This window comes from Channa argus, chromosome 18, assembly GCF_033026475.1.
Source record: "Channa argus isolate prfri chromosome 18, Channa argus male v1.0, whole genome shotgun sequence".
Lineage (NCBI taxonomy): Eukaryota > Metazoa > Chordata > Actinopteri > Anabantiformes > Channidae > Channa > Channa argus.
The window spans coordinates 3716285-3735865 of record NC_090214.1 but is presented as its reverse complement, the minus strand read 5'-3'; the positions used below and the strand labels follow the sequence as shown (position 1 = coordinate 3735865).

Genomic DNA, 19581 nt, shown 5'->3' with positions numbered 1-19581 from the left:
TTAAGTGGCAAACCTCTACAGATGATGTCACAAGGTCTTCAGCTTTCTAGTACAGGAAGAGCTTGATCGAGAGAAAGCGTGTTTTCAGGGCATTCAATTCAAAGTGGCCGTAATTGAAAAAAGAATTCATTCACTCCGAAACATCCCTTCATCCACTGTTATCTGACAGCCTGACGAGAAAAGATGGATGAGCAGCAGCCCCCCAAACTCCACGGAGAGCCCTGTCGAATCCGTATGAATGATCCTTTATCCTGGCATGTGTCTGCTGCGTACATGTGTGCTGCTATGATCAGGACCATTGAGGATCTTATCCCGCCCCTGTCTGCTGTGATCCTCTGGTCTTTGATGTGAGGGGTCTGTGCTGTGTCGGAGCTGCCCGGAGAAATCTCCCAGAGTATCTACCGCACTCCAGTTTTAGCAGCACGGCCGGCTTTCCATTAGTCTGAACGATGATATTTAGTTAGTGTCTGTCTGATCTGTATCTGTACGTCCCCGGACATGACGTGGGAAATGGTGTAGGTCTGCTCACAAGCAGATCTTTCTCTTATATCCTGCAGAGCTGAGGTTGTTTTAGTCGTCTCCTTGACTGTCAGGGTTTAACAGGAGTAATAACAGCAACTAAGATCTGTGGGTCGATCCTGTTTTGCAGAAAACCGGCATTTCTTTGATATTCTAGACTTTGTGTGGCTTTAAAATTGCCCATTAACTTCTCCCCATTGAGTTCACATCCACAGGGCAGACATGAGTCACATGGCTTTATTGGAAATGGGTCAAAGCAAGGAGAGGTTTTATTAGATTTAGGATATATGCATCTCTGTTGAAAGAAGAATCTATTTTTGTACTGCTTCAAACTGATAAGAAAAGGCCTCTTCCTCTGGCTTTTCATGCTGCGTTCAAGTGCTTGGCTGGCCTGCCGGCTTCTCTTCCTGTTTGACTCGGCCTCTTTTTCCGTCTTCATATGGAACTCATTTGTGAGCAAACTAAAAAGTCGGCGACGCACTGCAGCCGACTGCAGTGTTGGCTGAACGCACCCAGTGCTGCTGTAAGTAATTCCTGAGACACTTTGCTCCCATTAGCCGGAAAGGTCATCCATTAGTCCGAGAGTGAAGCATCAGCTCTATCCGTCGGTTAACTGGGCATCCAGGCAGCTGTCTAATCGAGCGGTCAGGTGTTTTGTTGACTGGGGAAGAAGGACGTTGCAGTATCTGTGTGTGCGGATTTATGTATTGGTTATTAAGTGTTTATTCTACTAACCTGAGGCACATTTCAAACACAGACTAATATGTTCAACGTGCACTGAAGACAGAATGGCAGACGTTCAAAAGGTGTAAATGTATCTGTGTCTCTGAGGCACAAACGATCTTTATTTTAAAAGCCGGTTTCAGTTTCCTTCCCCACCCCCCACCCCCCCCTCCCCTTTGTAACTGTTCTATTCCAGTTTTATATCACCAGCACCTTTGTAAACAGTGCTCAGTGTGTGTAAATGCTGCTTAATGTGCCCAAGGACGACCCTGGTGATCGCTGCTTGTTTCATGTTGTGTACACGAATGTAAAACTAGATAGAACAGGTAACACTGCACAGTGGGGGGAAAACCAGACCAGTTTTTGGCTTCTTGGTCCCCACTTACACTCAAATGATCCATTGTTCTCTGTCTTGTTATAGCTGCTCCAGTGATTTTCCACATACAGTTTGATCAGTTACAAGATGTACGGAGCCGCCGTGGGGCTCATCTAATCCCCGACCATTGTAACCACCGAGCGATTTGTGTGATTGAGAAAGCGCTGATCTGTACGGATTGCGTTACACTCTGTCAGAACCAGTTTAGTACACAAGTTTATTTGACCGCATAAGAAATCAAACTTGTTTATACCTGATCTAAATGGCCGCACTGGAAAACAGAGTAAAAAAAAGCTGGGAAACGGGAAACGTGATATTGTCTAAATATGGGGAGAGCAGCTCACTGTCTGTCTCTCCGCAAAGACATTTAATTATTACATTGTTGCAGTTGGGTGTTCACATGAAAATTGATGAAGCAGATATGAAACCAAAAAGACAAAAGAAATGCTCGGCTCTTCCTTTTTCACCACAGCTGACCTATTACAGGGGGTTTAGGAAATGTACAATTTATACCAGACGCTTAATGGGGAGGCAGCCGTGTGACTTGTAATTAAACTGCTGAAATGCACAATCTTTTTCTTCTTCCTCTTCCTCTGCCTCTTCCCAAATAGCTTTGAGAGCAAAACCACCTTCTTCTGGATAGGACAAGGGGGTGAAATGGATGTAGCCTATGGAGACAAAGATTTGGCCAAGACAGGTTTCAGAAAGACAAAGTATTTAAAATGGATAAAAAGTACCATGTTTCCTCATCAGTCTGAACTTTGTAACTGAAATTAAATAACTTTATCGACAAAGTAAAGACATACATTACAAATTTATTTAAAATTAAAAGCTGAATTAAAAGCCTTTACAAAAGTATTCAGAACCATAATACAAGTTGTCCACTTGCTTGTGTATAACTTGCTAGATATGAAAATCTAGCAAGTTATACAGAAGCGGAAAGTGAAAGTGAGCAGAGGAGAATGAAAACCGAGCGATAAGGTGCGAGAGTCTGAGCCAGAGAGCGAGCAGAGAAACCCTCTGCAGCTCCTGTTATTTTAACCCAGATTCAGCCCCTGAAATGTGGCCACCATGTGGACCCTCTCGAGAAGCGTGGCCCCAGTGTCGGCCCGGCCAATCAGACGAGACTGTGGTGGTCCAGGAGGCGGGACTTAAGGAGGGTCTAGGATTAAGAGTCTGAGAGAGGCATTAAAGTGTGAGAGTCCGGGCAGAGAAGCCACATCTCCAGGAGCCTATTCGCAGACCAATGGAGACAGGTTGGATTTTTATCCTCCTTTTCTTTCTTTTTTATTATTATTTTTGTTTTTTCCTCGATTAGTTTTTATTGTAACCCACTGAGGTGACTCCTTAGAGCCACGTACTCATACAGCTTGTCAGCTTGTATCCAGGCTGGTGTAATGGGATATGTTGGCTTTAAGGGCTGTAGCATCACAGATCTCTAGGATGCAGAGCAGATGTGCGAAAGTCTTTGGATAAACCAGCTGTTTTGCTGTGGGAAACCTGAGTCTTTTCTCACTAATTCAGTTATGCTTCTTAAGTATGGACTCATTCTGTCCTGTAATTCCTACTGAGGAGCTACGAAAAATCAACTCAAATAAGATGCAAGCAGTGCTTTTGTTGTAGGTGACTGTCACCGACCTGGTGATTGCAGCTGCAGATTTCCATCCGAGTTTGTTAATCAGAATCCCAGAGCACTTATTTCGGCAGGGAGGTGTGACTTGTCCTAGTGTTTGAGGTTGTCCATGACTGATGGTCCTACATGTTCCCTTTCAGTAGCTGCAGGCACTTCTCATTCTAACAGATCCTCACAGATAATAAGAGCTCCCTTTGTTGGAGAATTGCTTTGGGGTTGACTCCTGCAGGAGGAGGCTGGATGTGTTGTAAATGCTTTTCAGGACGTTTATCAAATGTTTAGCTGTTTGCTTCACTCTCTCTCACTCCATGTCCTCCCAGCATATAAACACCTCATAAACTCTCCCTGTCTTTCTCGAGCTCTAAACAAACACTCTCCATGGTGACGCGTTGCTCATGTCCATAGATATGTGGATTGTTTCCTGTTTCCTGTCGGAGGCGGCGCGGAAAGGTGTTTCCTGCTTGTTGTTGATGTGACACAAAGACTGAGTGGAAGATTTGAGCGGGAGACGGACACTCAAAGCTTCTTAGCAACGATAATGGCAAAGCCACAATCGGACGATGATGGTTGGCACGCCATGAAATATGGTGCATTCATGGTCCCCAAAGAATTCGTGTTTGACTGACTTTGGTGACGCTCGGACATTTCCTGTCGTGCGCTATGAGGTTGATGATTTTTGGTTTTGGGTGCCATGTGCTAAAAGCTATCGGGCGGTTTGTCGAAAAGCTTGGTGCAGATTGTACTTGTGTTTGAAGCTCAACGGTAATTAGTTTGTTGATTCTCTTTTCTCTTGTCAACTTCTGTTTGACCGCTTGGTGCAAAATTTTAGAAAGACTGGTCACGATACCCAGGAGATAAAGCCCACTTTGGTTATCCCGTGATATTGCTCCATGAGTTTTAGATTTCCTGCAACATTTAATTCCACTGTGACGCATGAGGTTACGTCATTAGTAACTTTTAATTCATTGTGGATCAGTCAACTTCCTTTAAAACTACTGCTGGCTCATACTTTGGGGGAGCATGAGTCAGATGGCAGGGAGTCTTGTAAATGTGTGCACATAGGGATTAGTGTTGGGGGGTCAGCGGGGTGCTGGATGCAATCAGAGGGTCGTAAACTCTTCTGTGTATGTAAACTGAGCCTCAAATAATTCTCCTCAGTCTCCTCAGTCTGGGTACTCGGGGAGTAGAGAGGACATCATAAATCCGCCTTAAGCTTCACATATATAGGCTTCCATGCTTCACTCTATCTTGGGAAGCCCCTGTTCATGATAATTGCTGGAATCTGTTTGTGTGGGAACACTGAGCAGACGTCTGGGCGTATGCTGTGACCTGGTACATTAATAGATCCACCAACACGTATTTAAGGCAGCCTCCGATCATTTGAGACTGAATAGGTGGCGTGTAACCAACAGCCGCCTGATGAGAAGGTCACAGGTTAAGTGTGCAGGTCTTCAAAGTTCCATATGCCCCTAGCCGGGTCGAATTGTTTCAGCTCCGAAGTGTTTTCCAACCGTATTGCTGTCAGTGAGGAATTGGCCTTTGCAACTGGCCAGCAAATGTTTGGCCTTAAAACTTTGCGCTGCCCGTATCTCATGCCTAAAAGCCATTTGTCTTAAACCCTAAAGTCAAACATCAGTCTTGTCTAAGGACCTCTGGGACTCAGCCCGTCAAGCTCTCAACGGTCTTTGTGAGAGGGAGTGGGTAGACTTTTTTCCAACGGCATCTGTTCCTGCATCTGTTCATGGTGAAGCAATGAGAACACTTGTGATTCATAAAATTAATTTTGGTCCAAATCCACACAGGCGGCTGTCTGTGCCTGTTCTTATGATCTCATCTGTTACACAGTCCAAACATACTCCACGTTAGGTCGCACACATACGCAAAGACAAACACACACCACCCTGCAAGAAACCACAGATCTGGGTCATTTTTCTCATACGGAAAATGAGAAAGGGGGTGGGGGGGAGAACAATTGTTGATATCTCAACAGGATGACAGAGATCAAAGTTTGTGTAATGCTTTAGCTCACAAACTGCGTCTTATTCGTTGGCCTGTGACCGCGAGGGGACGTCTGGGCCGCCCTTTAAGGGCACAGGGACAGAAACCTCACAGTGCGGGCGGCACACGTGTCAACAGCACTGGTTGAACAATGACTAACAGACTCTCGAGAGACAGCACAGGAACCAGGGCAGAAAAAAACAAACCCTCAAACAACAGAAGCAACTGTCAGCGTTTGGCCCGAGGCTGCATTTCCATCAGGAGCACACAGGCATCCATAAGCATCTTTTCTGTGGAATTCCAGCTTCTGTGTTTTAATATATGTTCTATTTAAATGAACGTCTCTCACAGATACAATCTCAAGCTTCTCATAACAGAGAATTTGTGTTTGTAAAGCCTTCCGAGAATCCCATAGGCCTTAAATAGGGGCCCCACGATGAAAGAGAACTTCATTTTTTTGAGTGTTATCTGTTGACTGGACTCTGTGGTTGCTGTGATAATAAAGCTCGAGTTACCTCACGTACAAAAAAAAAACCCTCCTACATTAAACTTTAGGGTCAGAGGAGTTGGCCATTTCTAGCAATATGGCTACAAAGTTAAGGCTCTTCTACTTCAGATCACATTTAACAAAGAGAAACAACTACAACTTAAAGGAATTGTTTTCGTTTTTTTGCTACAAAAACTGCGATATTATTTGTGCAAACAAAACAAGTTATCGCACTAATTGGGGAACTTTTCTGTTGGCATATCTTTTAGCTTTAGTATTATTTCAGTAGTAACACCGAAACAAGGTTATGTCCAACAGAACAGTGACTCCAATAATATCATGGTAATTAACATAACAATATAGCAGCTATTGTTTTTTTTATAGAATAGTTTAATGTTGTTTGTTTGTTACTACTGAGACATTGCCCCCTATTACTTTATTAATAATATTTGCTCATTACCTAAACCCATATTAACTTATTTACTGAATATTAAATATTACCCAACTAAAAAAATAGCGTATTAGTTCTTGAAAGTAACATGTCAGTGTGCCAGTAATTATGCGAATACACCACCGGAATATTATGTTTTTGTAGTTATTACTGTTGTAGTTACTGAAGGCAGGAAATTCTGAACAATAATGCATCATACGACTAAATATAAAATGCAAATGTTGTAATCGGAACATGTGACTATTGTTAAGTGACGCTCTTTGTTTGACACAGTCCATTGAAAAACTAAATTTTTCAGGACTTCACAAAAAAATAGTACAATAAATGCAAAGCAATACGGAGTAAAAAGTATAAAGTATCAGTAAATAGAAGCGGCTCGTACACACGTACAGAGCTCTGGGTGGTGGAGTATTTCCCACTACTTGTTGTTATTGTAACCCAGTGATGTGCTGTGGGCTTACGTGTCAGCTGTGTAATGCTCGGTGCAAGCTGCGAGTATTTTATGATGTGAGATTATCTGCCGCTTCCTCATTGTAGTCTCACTGACTCAGCTGTCCGTGTCACGGAGGTTTAAAGTGGTCATGTGACAGCCGGGTGGCCGTTGTGTTATCAACCGTTGGCTGACCCCGGGTCAGCAGTGTGAGCTGCTTAATGAGGCCTCAGACTTGTTTTTCTGTGTGTCTGCATCCGTTTCTCATCCTGCTGTTTCCATGTCTCTTCTAACCATCTCCACCTCTGCACCCACGCACACACACACACACACACACACACACACACAAATCCACAAACACAAGCACACGAACACACACACACACGTACATTTTTTAAATTTTTATTTTTACAACTTCAGCCATGAAGATCCACAGGGAGGAGAGAGTGCTACTAGTGCCCCCATCACAAACCTTTAAACATAAACACAGTGAAAACAGAGAAGCACTTCAAACAAATACCCCCACAAAGATTTACACCAGGAGCCTCCCTTCCTCCTCTCTCTGCTCCTCCTCCACACTTTCCACAATCTTTACACTTTTCCAAACATGACAGGGCAGAAAGAGAAGAGCTGCACTTCCTCAAAAAAAAAAAAAAACTGAACTTACTGATCATCTTAGAGTTTCTTTTATACATGCAATTACATTTTATACATGTAATTAAAGCACTCAAGCCGCTGCTCTGTCTCTCTGTTTTATCTCTTAGGTGTGTCTGATGTGACGCCAGCGGGCTGGCTCAGCGAACACAACTTCAAAACAATGTAGACACCAAAAACCAGGCAGAGTACGAGTCTGAAGAGCAAGCTGACAAAAGGAGGCTGAGCTCAGGGAGGAGGAACAGGAACAGCTGTGGCCAAAGACGCCGCCAGAAGATAAGAGAAGTTAAAGACGTCGAGAGAAAACAGGGAAGCAGTCGACTGTGAATCATTGACCTGAACCTTTTTGTGTACGGCGCTGTAACCAACTCTTGAGCGAGTCTTTACAGTACGTGCTCTCACATCTTCACCGGAGGAGGATCACAGCCTCGGCCTCTCTGTCGTTCCGGGGGCCTCGGAAGCACAGTCTCGGCAGTGTTGAAGTCTGAGCACAGGGACACTCCGGCCGCCTTCACCATGTGCCATGTCATTGTCACCTGCCGCTCCATGCTGTGGACTCTGCTGAGCATCATGGCAGCGTTCGGAGAGCTCATCGCCTTCATGAGCACTGACTGGTTGGTGGGATTCCCTCGTACCCCTGATGCCGTCTTCAACCACCACGGGGCCACCACAGCCGGAGAGGCCTACAGGCCCACGTTGGGCATCTACGGCCGCTGCATAAAACTACCCCACATGCAGCGCAGAATATTGTGTGGACCGTACGCAGTTCACTTTGGGGAGATTGCCAGCGGGTTCTGGCAGGCTACGTCCATCTTCCTGGCTGCAGGGATCCTGCTGCTGTGTGCTGTGGCTTTCATCTCGGTGTTCACCATGTGCTTCCAAAGCATCATGAAGAAGAGCATCTTCAACGTGTGTGGACTGCTACAAGGCATCGCAGGTGAGAGTCACATACAACACAAAAAAAATCTCATCTCTATAGGATTTGGGAACCTTTTACTCCACCTAACCCCAGAGTCAGGACACACTTCCAAGCCAGACTCGAAAATACATAAACCGCTTTCAGCCAATTTGTGCACAAATGCAATGAAATTTCAAAGGTAGCGTACGGTGTTGTTCAGAAATCACAATAACAGACGAAAAAAGGATGTACGTACATTATTTGGTCAGTGGTTGTGCTGATGTAAAGGAGGCTGAGGAACCCTAAAGTTAACTCAGGTCAGTGTCTTATTGTTTGTGTGCATTCCTGTGGCGTCCACCGGCGTCCGTCAAGGTAAATGAAACGTTCTGCGTGTGGACTGGAGACATTCATTACGAGGATCACAACTCCCACTGCTTAAATTATGTGTTTGATTCTTTTACCCGACCAGTTCAAAGCGCATTGGGAGCTCGTTTCCTCCCTCAAAACTGTCACTCAGAGCAACTGCCACCCAAATATTTAGTTTCTACTCAGTCGGCTGGAGCTTTCCTGACGGCTGATTGGTCTAAAAAGCGGTCAACAGGCATGCGTATCTTTGTTTGTGTGTGAAGGACATGTATCGTCTGTACATGGCTGTGTGTCTAAGGCGAGATCTTGGGCCACTGTGACTGATTGTGGTGAGTTATGGCAGGGAGGAGGCCATGAGATCATGCTCTCCGAACCTCCTTTCTTTCACAGACTGTAGCTCTCTGTGCTCCAGTGGTTGTGGCTGTCCTCCCTCACAGACCTCTTTATTTACTTGGTGCAAGCCCAAACAGAAAAGGTGGGCGTATAGTGAGGGACATGTCGAACTGTAAACCCATTTCGCAAGCTTGCTGACCTGAGGCAGAGAATCCAGTTAACCAGTGAACAATGTTGCAAATCGGTGACTCTTTAAGGTCAATATGAGTTTAATATGTTTTTATTAAAGTAATGAAGTAATTGTTATGTGCGTTCATGTGTCAGCAAATGAGTTGGTTATATCAGAGTATTATATCCACTTTAATTGGTATCGCAGCATAAACTTTCTTTGATATGCTTTGATCTTAAACTCTCCCCACCTGTCAGCTTATGTGCAGCAGTCAGCAGCCATCTTCAGGTGGGATTCACTGTAGTTGCACTGTGCAAAAGAAGTATAATTAGACCGGTGCTGGATTCTTTGTGTGGTGCACCAGTCGTCCAATGGCTACAGGCCACGTTAACGGCACCATCGAGTCTTGCAGCCACCCATGATCTCCAGGGTTGAATGCTCCACCAAGTCAGTGCTTTCTGGTGGGTAAATTATGACATAACGCTTTGTAAATTGCCTCAAACATTATGTTTTACCTCTCTGTATCATCTTGTTTTGCCCAACAGCAATGTATTGATCAGGGTATAGTTATAAAACACATTTTCCATTGTTACAGCCACACACTTCTCAGCGCCAATAATGAAGCAAGACAGGTGTTGAATATTTGAAACACAAAAGATGCATTTTTTATTATTTTACCATCAATTCTTTATTAATTTAAGTACATTTGCTTTAACAAAGATTTTTTTTTGGTTGCATTTTAAAGCTCTGTAAAATACTCTACTGCCAATGTTGTACTTGTTCACTGCAATATGGCTGCTGGAGTCAGTGTTATATCACCTGAAATGCCTTCGTTTACTCTGTATATGGCTGAGGTAATAAAAGTGGGGAAATGCACCGCTGGCTCACCTCTTTGTGGTAAGGAGTAGGATGTGGAAGAGGAACAGGAAATCGGGTGGGAAGGGGCTCAAACAGCTGAGGAGGCGAGAGGGTTTCCATCTGGAGATACGAGATGAACCTCAGGAAGAGATAAGACTCCACATACCACCTGTCTGACATCTGACAGCGTTTCTTTGGGTTCTTCCAGCCTCAGTTGTTATTCGGTCAGTTGTTGTGCATGAGGGTCTTCAGCTTGACTGCCGTCTTTGCATCAGCCCTGTGAATGAAAGCAAACTTGCTGATATCCACCGTGGCCACTACCACGCTGGCTTTTCCCTAATCATTATTTCCACGGCGCGTGACCACCGTCTCGTAATGAGAAAACTGGAGCCAGATGGCAGATGTTTGGGGAAGTGATTGAGCTCAGATGGGAGGATTGTGATTCTGTTGCCAGTGATGGTCACGTCATTACACTGGAGAACCTCCAAAACCTATTAACCTAATCTTCACGTACACTGATTTCACTTGTGCTTTTTACTTTAGGCTCTCATCCGTTCACACACAGTCTGATGGCCGGCGGACGCCATTAAACTTTAGGTGGTTTTAGTTTTTCAGCGGAAGGGAAATCCATTCCCGCTGCTTTACGTAATCTAATGGCTCAAACAGACTCTCCTCTCAGGGTCATTCGGCTAAACTTTGTATCTTACAGGCGCAGATTTTAGGGCCCCTAAAGACTTTTTCCACACAAGCTAAACTACTTTTAAGTGAATTCTCTGTAAATCTACTCAAAGTTGAAAGGGACGAGACTTAAACGAACTTTTGCCGTAAAACTGCCTCCGAATCTGTTTGGGGTTTGGTGTTGACTGCTTTTATTACCTGCCGTAAACTTTCCCTCTAGTTGTGAGTCACAGCTCTCCTCACAGGTTTAATCATTGACCGTGACAGAGCTCCGGCCTGGAAGTGAGGCAAACAAAACACGCACTTCACAGGAATGTAAAGCTGCGTTGTTCCCCGGTGAGGATTCGGCAACAGACGGTCACAAGAGGACACTGCCAGTTCTGACTGATGAGAGTTGGGAGTCTGGTGCATTTGGTGGCTTTTTATGGATATCTGTGTTTGGAATGGTGCAGCAGTATCATAGTAAAACAAATACTGTTCATTTACAGCAAACATGACTTTTGTGACTATTTTAAATCAGGACAGCAGTATATTTATTATAAGCAACCTTCCTGCACTCGTCAATCCAACTAGTATTTCACATCAAATTTAGGAAGAAATGTTCTTTATTCTTTTTGTATTAAAGCAAAAGATTCAGCATTACTTTATATGATATCATTATTGATATTGGAGACCATCCCCGGTGTTTAGGAGTCCACCTGTCTCTGTACTATAGCTGCTACAATCGGTATTGCTTTTTTTATTTAACAGTGGAATAGGTGTCATTTGTACGAACCCTGTTTTTAGACAACTGTAAAAAGTGTGATTTTGCTTTGAAATGAATTTGCTCATTTCGAATGTGTTGGCAATACTGAGCGGCTGGGATCGATTAAGCCCTCGGGCAGCACTGCATTGAAAATATACGTCATTTTGTAGTAGAAAAATCAGCGTATGGGCCCAGGAACACGTGAACAAACTGTGTTCGGTGACGGTGTTTTTATTTTTTTTGTTTTTTTTGTCGATTTGTCAGCGCATCCACAAATGCGAGTTAAAGAAACGGCCATGTTTAAACAAATACGCTGCCTCCTTCTCAGATTGTTAGCCCATTTAAAATGGTCTGCGGTCTGACAAGTCAAACTTTTAATTTCTTTTTGAAAATCACAGACGCCATGTCTGAAAGAGCAAAGAGATGATGCAACAAAGTGGTAAACAGCCCTTTGTTCAAACATTTTTCAGATGTGCTGCTGACAGAAAATTAAAAATGAGCCTATATTTTTCTTAAAAATAGGTTTCACACTCCTTCTCTTTTTATTTACATTTTCCACAGCATCCTAGCGCTACAGAAATAATAGCAAGCTTGCAGCCAAAGCAGAAAAGAAACAACTGAAAGAGGAGTTTGGAATAGGGTTCAAATGTACTTTATTGCCTTAAGTCATATCCTGGTCATTTAGAAACTGACTGCTGTTACACTTTAATCAATTAGTCCCTTGGTGGAAACCTGACAGAGTATGAGACAAGGATGTGGTGAAGTTCTGGGTGGAGTTTAATGGAGCATGAAGTCAGAGGGACTTGCTTTAAAAGCAAGTGTAAAATATAAAAACAAACCTTTTGCTCCTGCACATGCTCATCTCTGTTTTAATCTCCATGGTCTTGCCAGTATTTCCTTTTGCCCTCTTGCTGTCTCTTCTCCCTCCCATCTCTTCATATGGATCCCCTCAATTTTTATTTTTTTTTTTCATGGAAAGAAGAAAGGCGGCCAGATTTCTTGGAGCAGAGTGCAGTCCTGCTGGGCTGTGTTATAGGGGGCAAAAGGTTATAAAGGGGAGGGGTGGATGACTGTTGGGAAGGGTGCAGATATCAGAAATGGACTGATGGTGCAGAATTGACAGTTTCGAAGTTAACGCAGACAAGAGCCAGCGCAGAGGGAATGTTGAAGACTGGGAGGGTGGAGTGCATTGGGATATTAGGTTAGAAGGTCCAGGAACAAGTGTGTGTGTGTGTGTGTACGAGTGTGTGGAGACGGGGGGTCTTAAGCAGGGTGGGGTTGAGAATTAAAACCATACCTTCAATCCATCACCGGAGTCGGTCTGGACGTCAGAGTTAGGCAGAGCAACATGTGGAAAGAATTTATGACCTAGTTTTCATTTCCTTGTTTAATACGATATTGGATGTTTTAAGAGCAAGAGAATGGCAGGAGAACGAACGGAGAGAGAGAGAGCGAGCGAGAGAGAGCGAGAGAGGTTAGGAGAGGATGAAAGCAAACCTCCAGGTCGTGCTTGTTGTCACAGAGCTAGACGGAAATTCTCATCTGTTTGGTTCATTTGTTATCTGTAATTTTATTATCGTAAATGTTCCCTTCTTAGATTTGATTTGGTGGCAGGGCTCTTATCTGGTCAGCTGAATCCCCCCACTCTCATTGGACCAAGTGCAGAGCCAACGAAATGATGCGCACGGATATTTGACAGTTGTTAAAACAAGTAAAAAAAAAAAAAAAAAAATGAACGTTTACCATTTTATTTACAAAGGCAGCTCTTTTTCAGTCTCTTTGTTGTAGTTGTGTGTCTCTCTGTGACCGTTTGCATCACGTTGTGGTCACTTTTATGAGCGTTGTGGTTAGTTTTCTCCTTGTGGTTGTTTCGAGTCGCTTTGTGGTTGTTTATCTTTTTAAGTCTTGCTGATGTCTGACTTGTGTTCAAGGAATATTACAGTGTCAGAGTCGAGTCAGCAAAGCAGCACAAGTGGGTCATGGTAACACAGGAAGTGACCCCATCCTGCCACCAAATTGCAGGATGCCTGAGGGTCGGCCAGCGACTGGGGCAGGCGGGAAAGCCCTTCGGCTACCTTTTCCTGTTGTTCTGCTCTCTCTGTTGTGCACTGACCCGGCGCGATTGTGTGTCAGGACTCGGATCTCGGATCTCTCCTTCCTGCCTTGGCAGTTGTTCTGCTGGAGGTCTTGCTATGATTATCTTCAGTCACGTTTCAGACAATCATCAGGGAATCATTTATGCTTCTCTGTAACAGTTCTTGATGGGATGCTTTGAATGCCAGGATGGCATTTTGGCAGGAAATGTTTTGGTACCAGAGAATCGTGGTGGTTAGAAACATAATTTGCAGCAGATAGTTGCAACAGTTTCTCATGATCTGAAACATTTCTGATATATTATGTTTTGTTTTGTTTTTTTTGCTAAGAATTGGTGACACTAGTTGGTTGTTCTTTCAAATCTTTAAATCTGGCTGTAAAACTAGTGGATCTTCAGTGGATTCCCACCAGTTTTGTTGATCACCTGAAACACTGTCGGGGAAAAATGTCGTGTTTTGTATAAAGTAGGCCTTAAAACGTATTCAGGCGATCTATCGAAATAAGGATGTCAATTTATAAGATACTGTAGTGGTCAAACACTTCACACGTGATATTATTTGTATTTGCTTCTGTGTTACCAAACCATTTAATGTGGACGGTTATCGGCGCCATAGATATGGGGTAGAAGCTACCTGCTTCACATGCTGACATGCACAGCTCGTGCAGTGTTGTGTGCAGCTATGTCAGTAGGTGCAAGCACAAAGGTTGAGGTTCAGCTTAAAAAAAACAGCTTTAATCAGCAGAAAAACCGCTATCACTTGTGTCAAAGTCCTGTGTTCCATCATTCGAGGACTATGTACCCTTTGAATTACAGGCATAACATTATGACCGCCTGTGCAATTTAATACATTCCAATACAGTGGCTCTGCCATCAATTCTACTTTTACAAGGTTAGAATTTCTCAGTCTCAGTTTCCGCTCTCGCTCCCGTCACATTTTTCACGGCCACTGGATGTTGCCAATTCACCACACATCCCGCTGATAAAAACAATGCTGGTAGGTAGCAGGCAACATACTGGCCCACAATTATGGGTTTGATACCTGTCGATGGTTCGACGCTTGAATCCACTGAGCTTTGGATTAAGTTTATGACACTACTCATTCTACGGTCAGGACAACAGTTTCTAGTGGCTGCTGTGTGTAAAGCCTATTTAACAAGCTACCAGTCGAGTTAACATTCCTTTCCCCTGCTTCCCCCCCCCCTCTGCAGGTCTGTTTCTGATCCTGGGTCTGATGTTGTACCCTGCTGGCTGGGGTTCAGAAAAAGTCCAGGTGTACTGCGGCCCTGATGCAGCTCCGTACCAGGCCGGGCTCTGTTCCATGGGCTGGGCCTTCTACACTGCCATGGGTGGCACCGTGCTCACCTTCATCTGCGCCGTCTTCTCCGCACAGGCCGAGATCGCCACCTCCAGCGACAAGGTCCAGGAGGAGATCGAGGAGGGCAAGAGCCTGATCTGCCTTCTCTGAGGGCTCGGAAACTGTCGGGCCGGATGAAAAGACAGTGGGCCGAGAAACCCCTGCCCCTGCATTGTTTACCACTAGAACTGATTCTTCTTGTCTCTGTTTTGTGTTTATGTGGGAGAAATCTACAAGTGCCAAGTGTTTTTTGTTTTTTTTTGTCAGTGTGTCTTTCTGTGTCCTTCTGCCACTAGAGGTGCTGTGTCTGTTATTGTATTCATGTGTCAGCATGTGGAAACAGTGAGCCTCTCTCTGTCACCACACGCTCTGTAAATACGTGTGATTATATATATTTTGTACATAGTTATGATCGCTGAATGACGGTCAGCTTGAACCAGGCTGGGCTCGTGAAGTCACTCCTGACTTCAAGAGAAAACACTGGTGTTTTTGTCGCCAGACCACAAGCAGAAAACCTGGACCTGTTAACCGTTTGCCACGTGTGAGTATTAACTCAACAAGGGAACCACTACTCAGTCGGAATAAACTACTCACAGAGTTACTGACCTTTAGCTCAGAGTGGATGTCCTTTAAAGATCACAGAATGTACAGTTATTTGAATGATTTGTGTGTTTGCAGGACCTTGAATTGTATTGATCAGATACAAACTGCACAAAAACCAAACAAGCAACGGAAGCTCTGTGGTGCATTGGGTTTGTCTTCTCCTTTGCAAACTCCTAAAAGGAAGCGATCTGAATGTTGGCTTAAGCTGAAAGATGACCTGTGAAGCATCCTCATTCAGCAGACATCCTGCAAATCTGTGCACAAAAAAAACGTCGGCTGAATGATGAGGACACATAAATGAAGTATTGCTGTTATATTAGTAATGTCTGTTTTCAGGGAGTCTGTTAAGTCATGCTGTAGATAGTGTTCTGTGTGTTCTCATGTGTTTCTGTCAAATCAATAAAGGGAGAGGGGGGAAGAAAATAAAGCTTGGGTTCAGTATTTATCCAATGAAATCCTCATTGTGGGGAAGGGGAGGAGGAAGAGGAGGGAGGAGATGCTGCAAGTTGAGCAGCCAGCTTGGTGCTGAGACCTCAGTTTGGGCCTTGATGTGGGGGCGAGTACGTTTTCCAGCCAGCGGGTGATCAGTTTTTCCACTGATGCAGAACGGAACTGTGTGTGTGTGTGTGTGTGTGTCTGCCTCATATTCAGCAGTATATAACTTAAAAGTTCATGTACTAAATGTAGGCTTTGAGAATTTTACGTGTAAATATTGTACTGTGAACAGCCTTTTTTCCCTGGTGTCCCAACATTAAAAATATGTATCTAGTTCCTGTAAAATACAGAATAGAATTGAACCCCATGAAGACCTCATATGTGCAGGTGTTAGCTTCCAAAAGTAGAATGGGAGGCTGAGGCTTTAACTATCAAGCTCCTCTCCCGTGGAATTAGCTCCCAGTTCGGGTTCACTAGTAGTCGGACACCCTCTCTACTTCTAAGACTAATCTTTAAACTTTCCTTTTTGATAAGGCTTCTAGTTGGAGGTGGCTCAGGCGACTCTGAACCACAACTGGGGGTTGTGCTGCTGGCAGACCACTCTTAATGCACCGCTCGACCCCTCTCCTCACACTACACATTTATTTGTCACCATTACATGTCGTTAACGTTGTCGTCTTTCTTTGTCTTCTAACATGTTAAAAGAATTTAATTTATAACAAAAGAGGCGGAAAAAAGGAAAACTTCACTCTTTGCTCACCCCGTGGGAGGAGACGTCGGCGATCTGAGGGGAAGAGATTCCTCATCACTTAGACATGAGATACAGTAATGTGTAAAACCCATCTGTAGATCTTGACTATGACTTTGTTTTTAGTCTTCGTGAATTTATTTCCGCTGTGGCAGCAAAACACATTACATAAGCCTCCACAAACGGGGCTAAGAAAACCCATTTAGGACTGACTCACTCATAATGCAACACTCAGGGGAAGACCCTGTTACACTTTTCCCTATCCAGAAGACCCTTTCACCTGTTGTTTGGGGACATGACATTGACATGTCCACACATAGAAGCCCACCCCTGAATCACTGAAAGCTCTTAATTGTTTTATCTTGTTTGCAAAAATGCATTTACTATAATGTTAAATGCTTCTACAACCTTCAAACATAAGGTGCAAATTACTATTCAATAAACTCTTATCACATATACGTCAGAAGAATAATATAAAGCCAAATAACTTGGCTTACATTAATAACTTAATGTAGAGCGTGTCTGTAAACTAGGTAGTTAATACTAGCTGTTGAGTGAGTGAGTACTTTTGATATTCAGAGGTACATCTGCCTTATGATACCTCTGTCTCTGGGGTATTTCTACACTTGTGTGTTGCTGCTTTTACTTCATTTGCCACTTGCTAATTTGCAATGCCAACGGTCTGAGTACCCCAACCCACACACACACACTTCTAGCCTCAGTTTGCTCCAGTTTTGTGGAGCTACCTTTGCACTACCTGTGTGCATCTATGTACTTGTGTGTGATGTTCTTCCCTCCATGTGGACTACAGAGAAGCTTCTGGCAAAACCCTGTGGCTCCCATCCTCCACCAAATGCACTCAAACTAAACACAGCACTTGATGACTTCCAGATTAGGCACAAGACGAATGCAGCAGAAACTCAGGCCTGTACCCGGGCCGGGGTGGGGGGTGGGGGGGTTCTAGTTTTTCCTCTCATGTTCCTTTCGGTAGACCGAGTCAGAGATGACGAGAATGAGGGAAGACAGAGTCCCTGAGTTTGTTTCCTTTCACACCTGGAGAAGAAAGAATGTGTTTCTCCCATATTGCGCTTGTTAAGAAGGCGCAGCAGCAACCTCAGCTTCATTAGACAGCATGAGCACATCAGGAACCAATCAGCATCTTTAATTGGTGCATCCTTTAGCAGACAGTTGCGTGGACTTGTCTGTGATGAAAACTGTCTTTCTGGCTGCATCAGTGTATTTTATTCCCTCGCTGTAAATACGGGAGTGTTTTGATATCTCTAACCTGTCTTGCAGGACTCGACTGTGTGCATGGACATTCAGCCTGGAACGAATTAGTTCTCATGTAACTTGGCTTTAACATATATTTGCTCTCTTACAGTTTTTTATTTTTATTTTAGTGTCTTACATTAGACTCATAGATGCTCAAAAACGTCAAAAAGCTTTATTCCCATTATTCTAAATGCGTTTTGACCTTTACAAAAGAATGTCAAAGCTGCACTAATCTACATTTAACTACTAGTTTTATTACGAGGACGGTTTCTCATGATGACAAACCCGCCCACAGCTCCACTCAGCATCAAGCTGCATTTTAGCAACTTTCAGCATTGTTTCAACCTTCAGGTTTTGGTTCAGTGTCAAGCCCCTTTTATGTTTCTAGCAGCTTCTTGCAGTGTAAAAGAAAGATGAAATCAAAGTATGCATGGCAACAACAAAAGAAAGTAGCTAATGAACATAGATATTATAGTAATATTAATTATGGGAGCAGAACTCCAAATAAGGGCTAATGCTGCTCTGTGTCTTCTTAAACAGGCAACACACACTTATCTAACAAATCCTAAACACAAGCCACAACCAAAAACATCAATTAACGTGTCTTTAAAATTTAAAATAGGCTCTAGTAATCGTAAATGGATATGCCAGCAATATGTCTTAAAAGAGCTACAGTATAATCGATATGTGAAAGGACGTGAAATGGGTCACTTGAGGTGAAGAGATTCCTCATCACTGAATGAGAAAGTAGACACACAAACAGTGTAAACAGCGTTTTTAGATGGAGGCCGAGGACTAAAACGAAGCTGGAAGAGAGTAAATGTTGTGCTTAAATTTATCGGGTGGACAGAAACACAGCTCTGAATAAATACTACAGTCACATCATGTCTGCTGAGCCTAAACAGGAAACTAGTGCCTGTTAGTCCTTCTGGCTTGATCAAGTTATAGGGTCGTGTTTTGATCTCTTCTGCCCCCAAGTGGCCAGAAATGGCAGTTTACGTTGCTTTAAAACACTGAGCATCCCTTCATTTGGAGCAAAAGCTTTTGATTTACTCTAATGCAACATTTATTCGTGATGACACTGACAACAAGTAGCACAACACCAAAATGTTAAAGACATGTGGTTTGAAACACAAATACACTTCCCAGCTGTTTCAAACCCCAACGATCATGCTGCTGTAGTTGAATCCATAACTAATTAAAGGATTGATTGTGTGCATTTTCCACAAATCTACACCGACATCCACCCACGCTGCCACATTTTTCTATAAAACCTAGATTTCTAGCTACAGTAGCTTTTAGAGCTAAATATCTACTTGCTGTATTGTTGCAGGAAAAAGTCATGTTTTCTGCATAAACTGGTCATGAAATGTGATCTGTGCAATAGACCTGCACAACATTCAAGAGACCAATCCAATCCAATGAATCCTACAATAAGTGTTTAGCTGTTACTTACGTTTTTTGGGGGGTTTTTTTGTCTCTCGTTGTGAATTCTGCCATTACTTTTTTTCTGTAACGGCATGGTTCCCCTTAAAGTGGTACAAGAACTCCCGTAAATGTTTTATAGCATCTCAGCTGAATCAGTTCAGAGGCAGCTGTGAACACACCAGCTGGTAACCAGAGGAAGACCAGCAGGCTGAAGGCTGCTGCTGCTGTTTTCTCACACTTCTGAAATGTATGAAAGGCATTAAGAAGAGAAGCATTGGAGTCTGGGAGACATTGTTCCTCCTCCTCTGTGCCCCTTCCTGTTGGCAGT

At 43.6% G+C, this 19581-nt stretch overlaps 1 protein-coding gene and 1 long non-coding RNA gene across 6 annotated transcripts in view; one reads left to right on the top strand and one right to left on the bottom strand.

The window, feature by feature from the left end:
- The window catches only part of lhfpl2a (LHFPL tetraspan subfamily member 2a), a 36998-nt gene extending 21183 nt beyond the window's left edge, over nt 1-15815 (top strand). For 3 of the 5 annotated variants that reach the window (XM_067485042.1, XM_067485044.1, XM_067485045.1), the window contains 2 exons: nt 7382-8208; nt 14622-15815. In XM_067485042.1, the coding sequence (XP_067341143.1) occupies nt 7788-8208; nt 14622-14878 (678 nt within the window). In that variant the 5' untranslated portion in view covers nt 7382-7787 and the 3' untranslated portion in view covers nt 14879-15815. Of the gene's footprint in view, nt 1-2721; nt 2875-7381; nt 8209-14621 lie in introns of those variants that run through there. The other 2 variants (XR_010911643.1, XM_067485043.1) reach the window with 2 other exon arrangements.
- Nucleotides 1933-8711, bottom strand: LOC137104157 (uncharacterized). The gene is made up of 2 exons (XR_010911644.1): nt 8426-8711; nt 1933-2286 (listed from the first exon to the last, which is right to left on the bottom strand). It is a non-coding gene; the product is annotated as an uncharacterized lncRNA (long non-coding RNA).
- Nucleotides 15816-19581: the final 3766 nt, after the last annotated feature.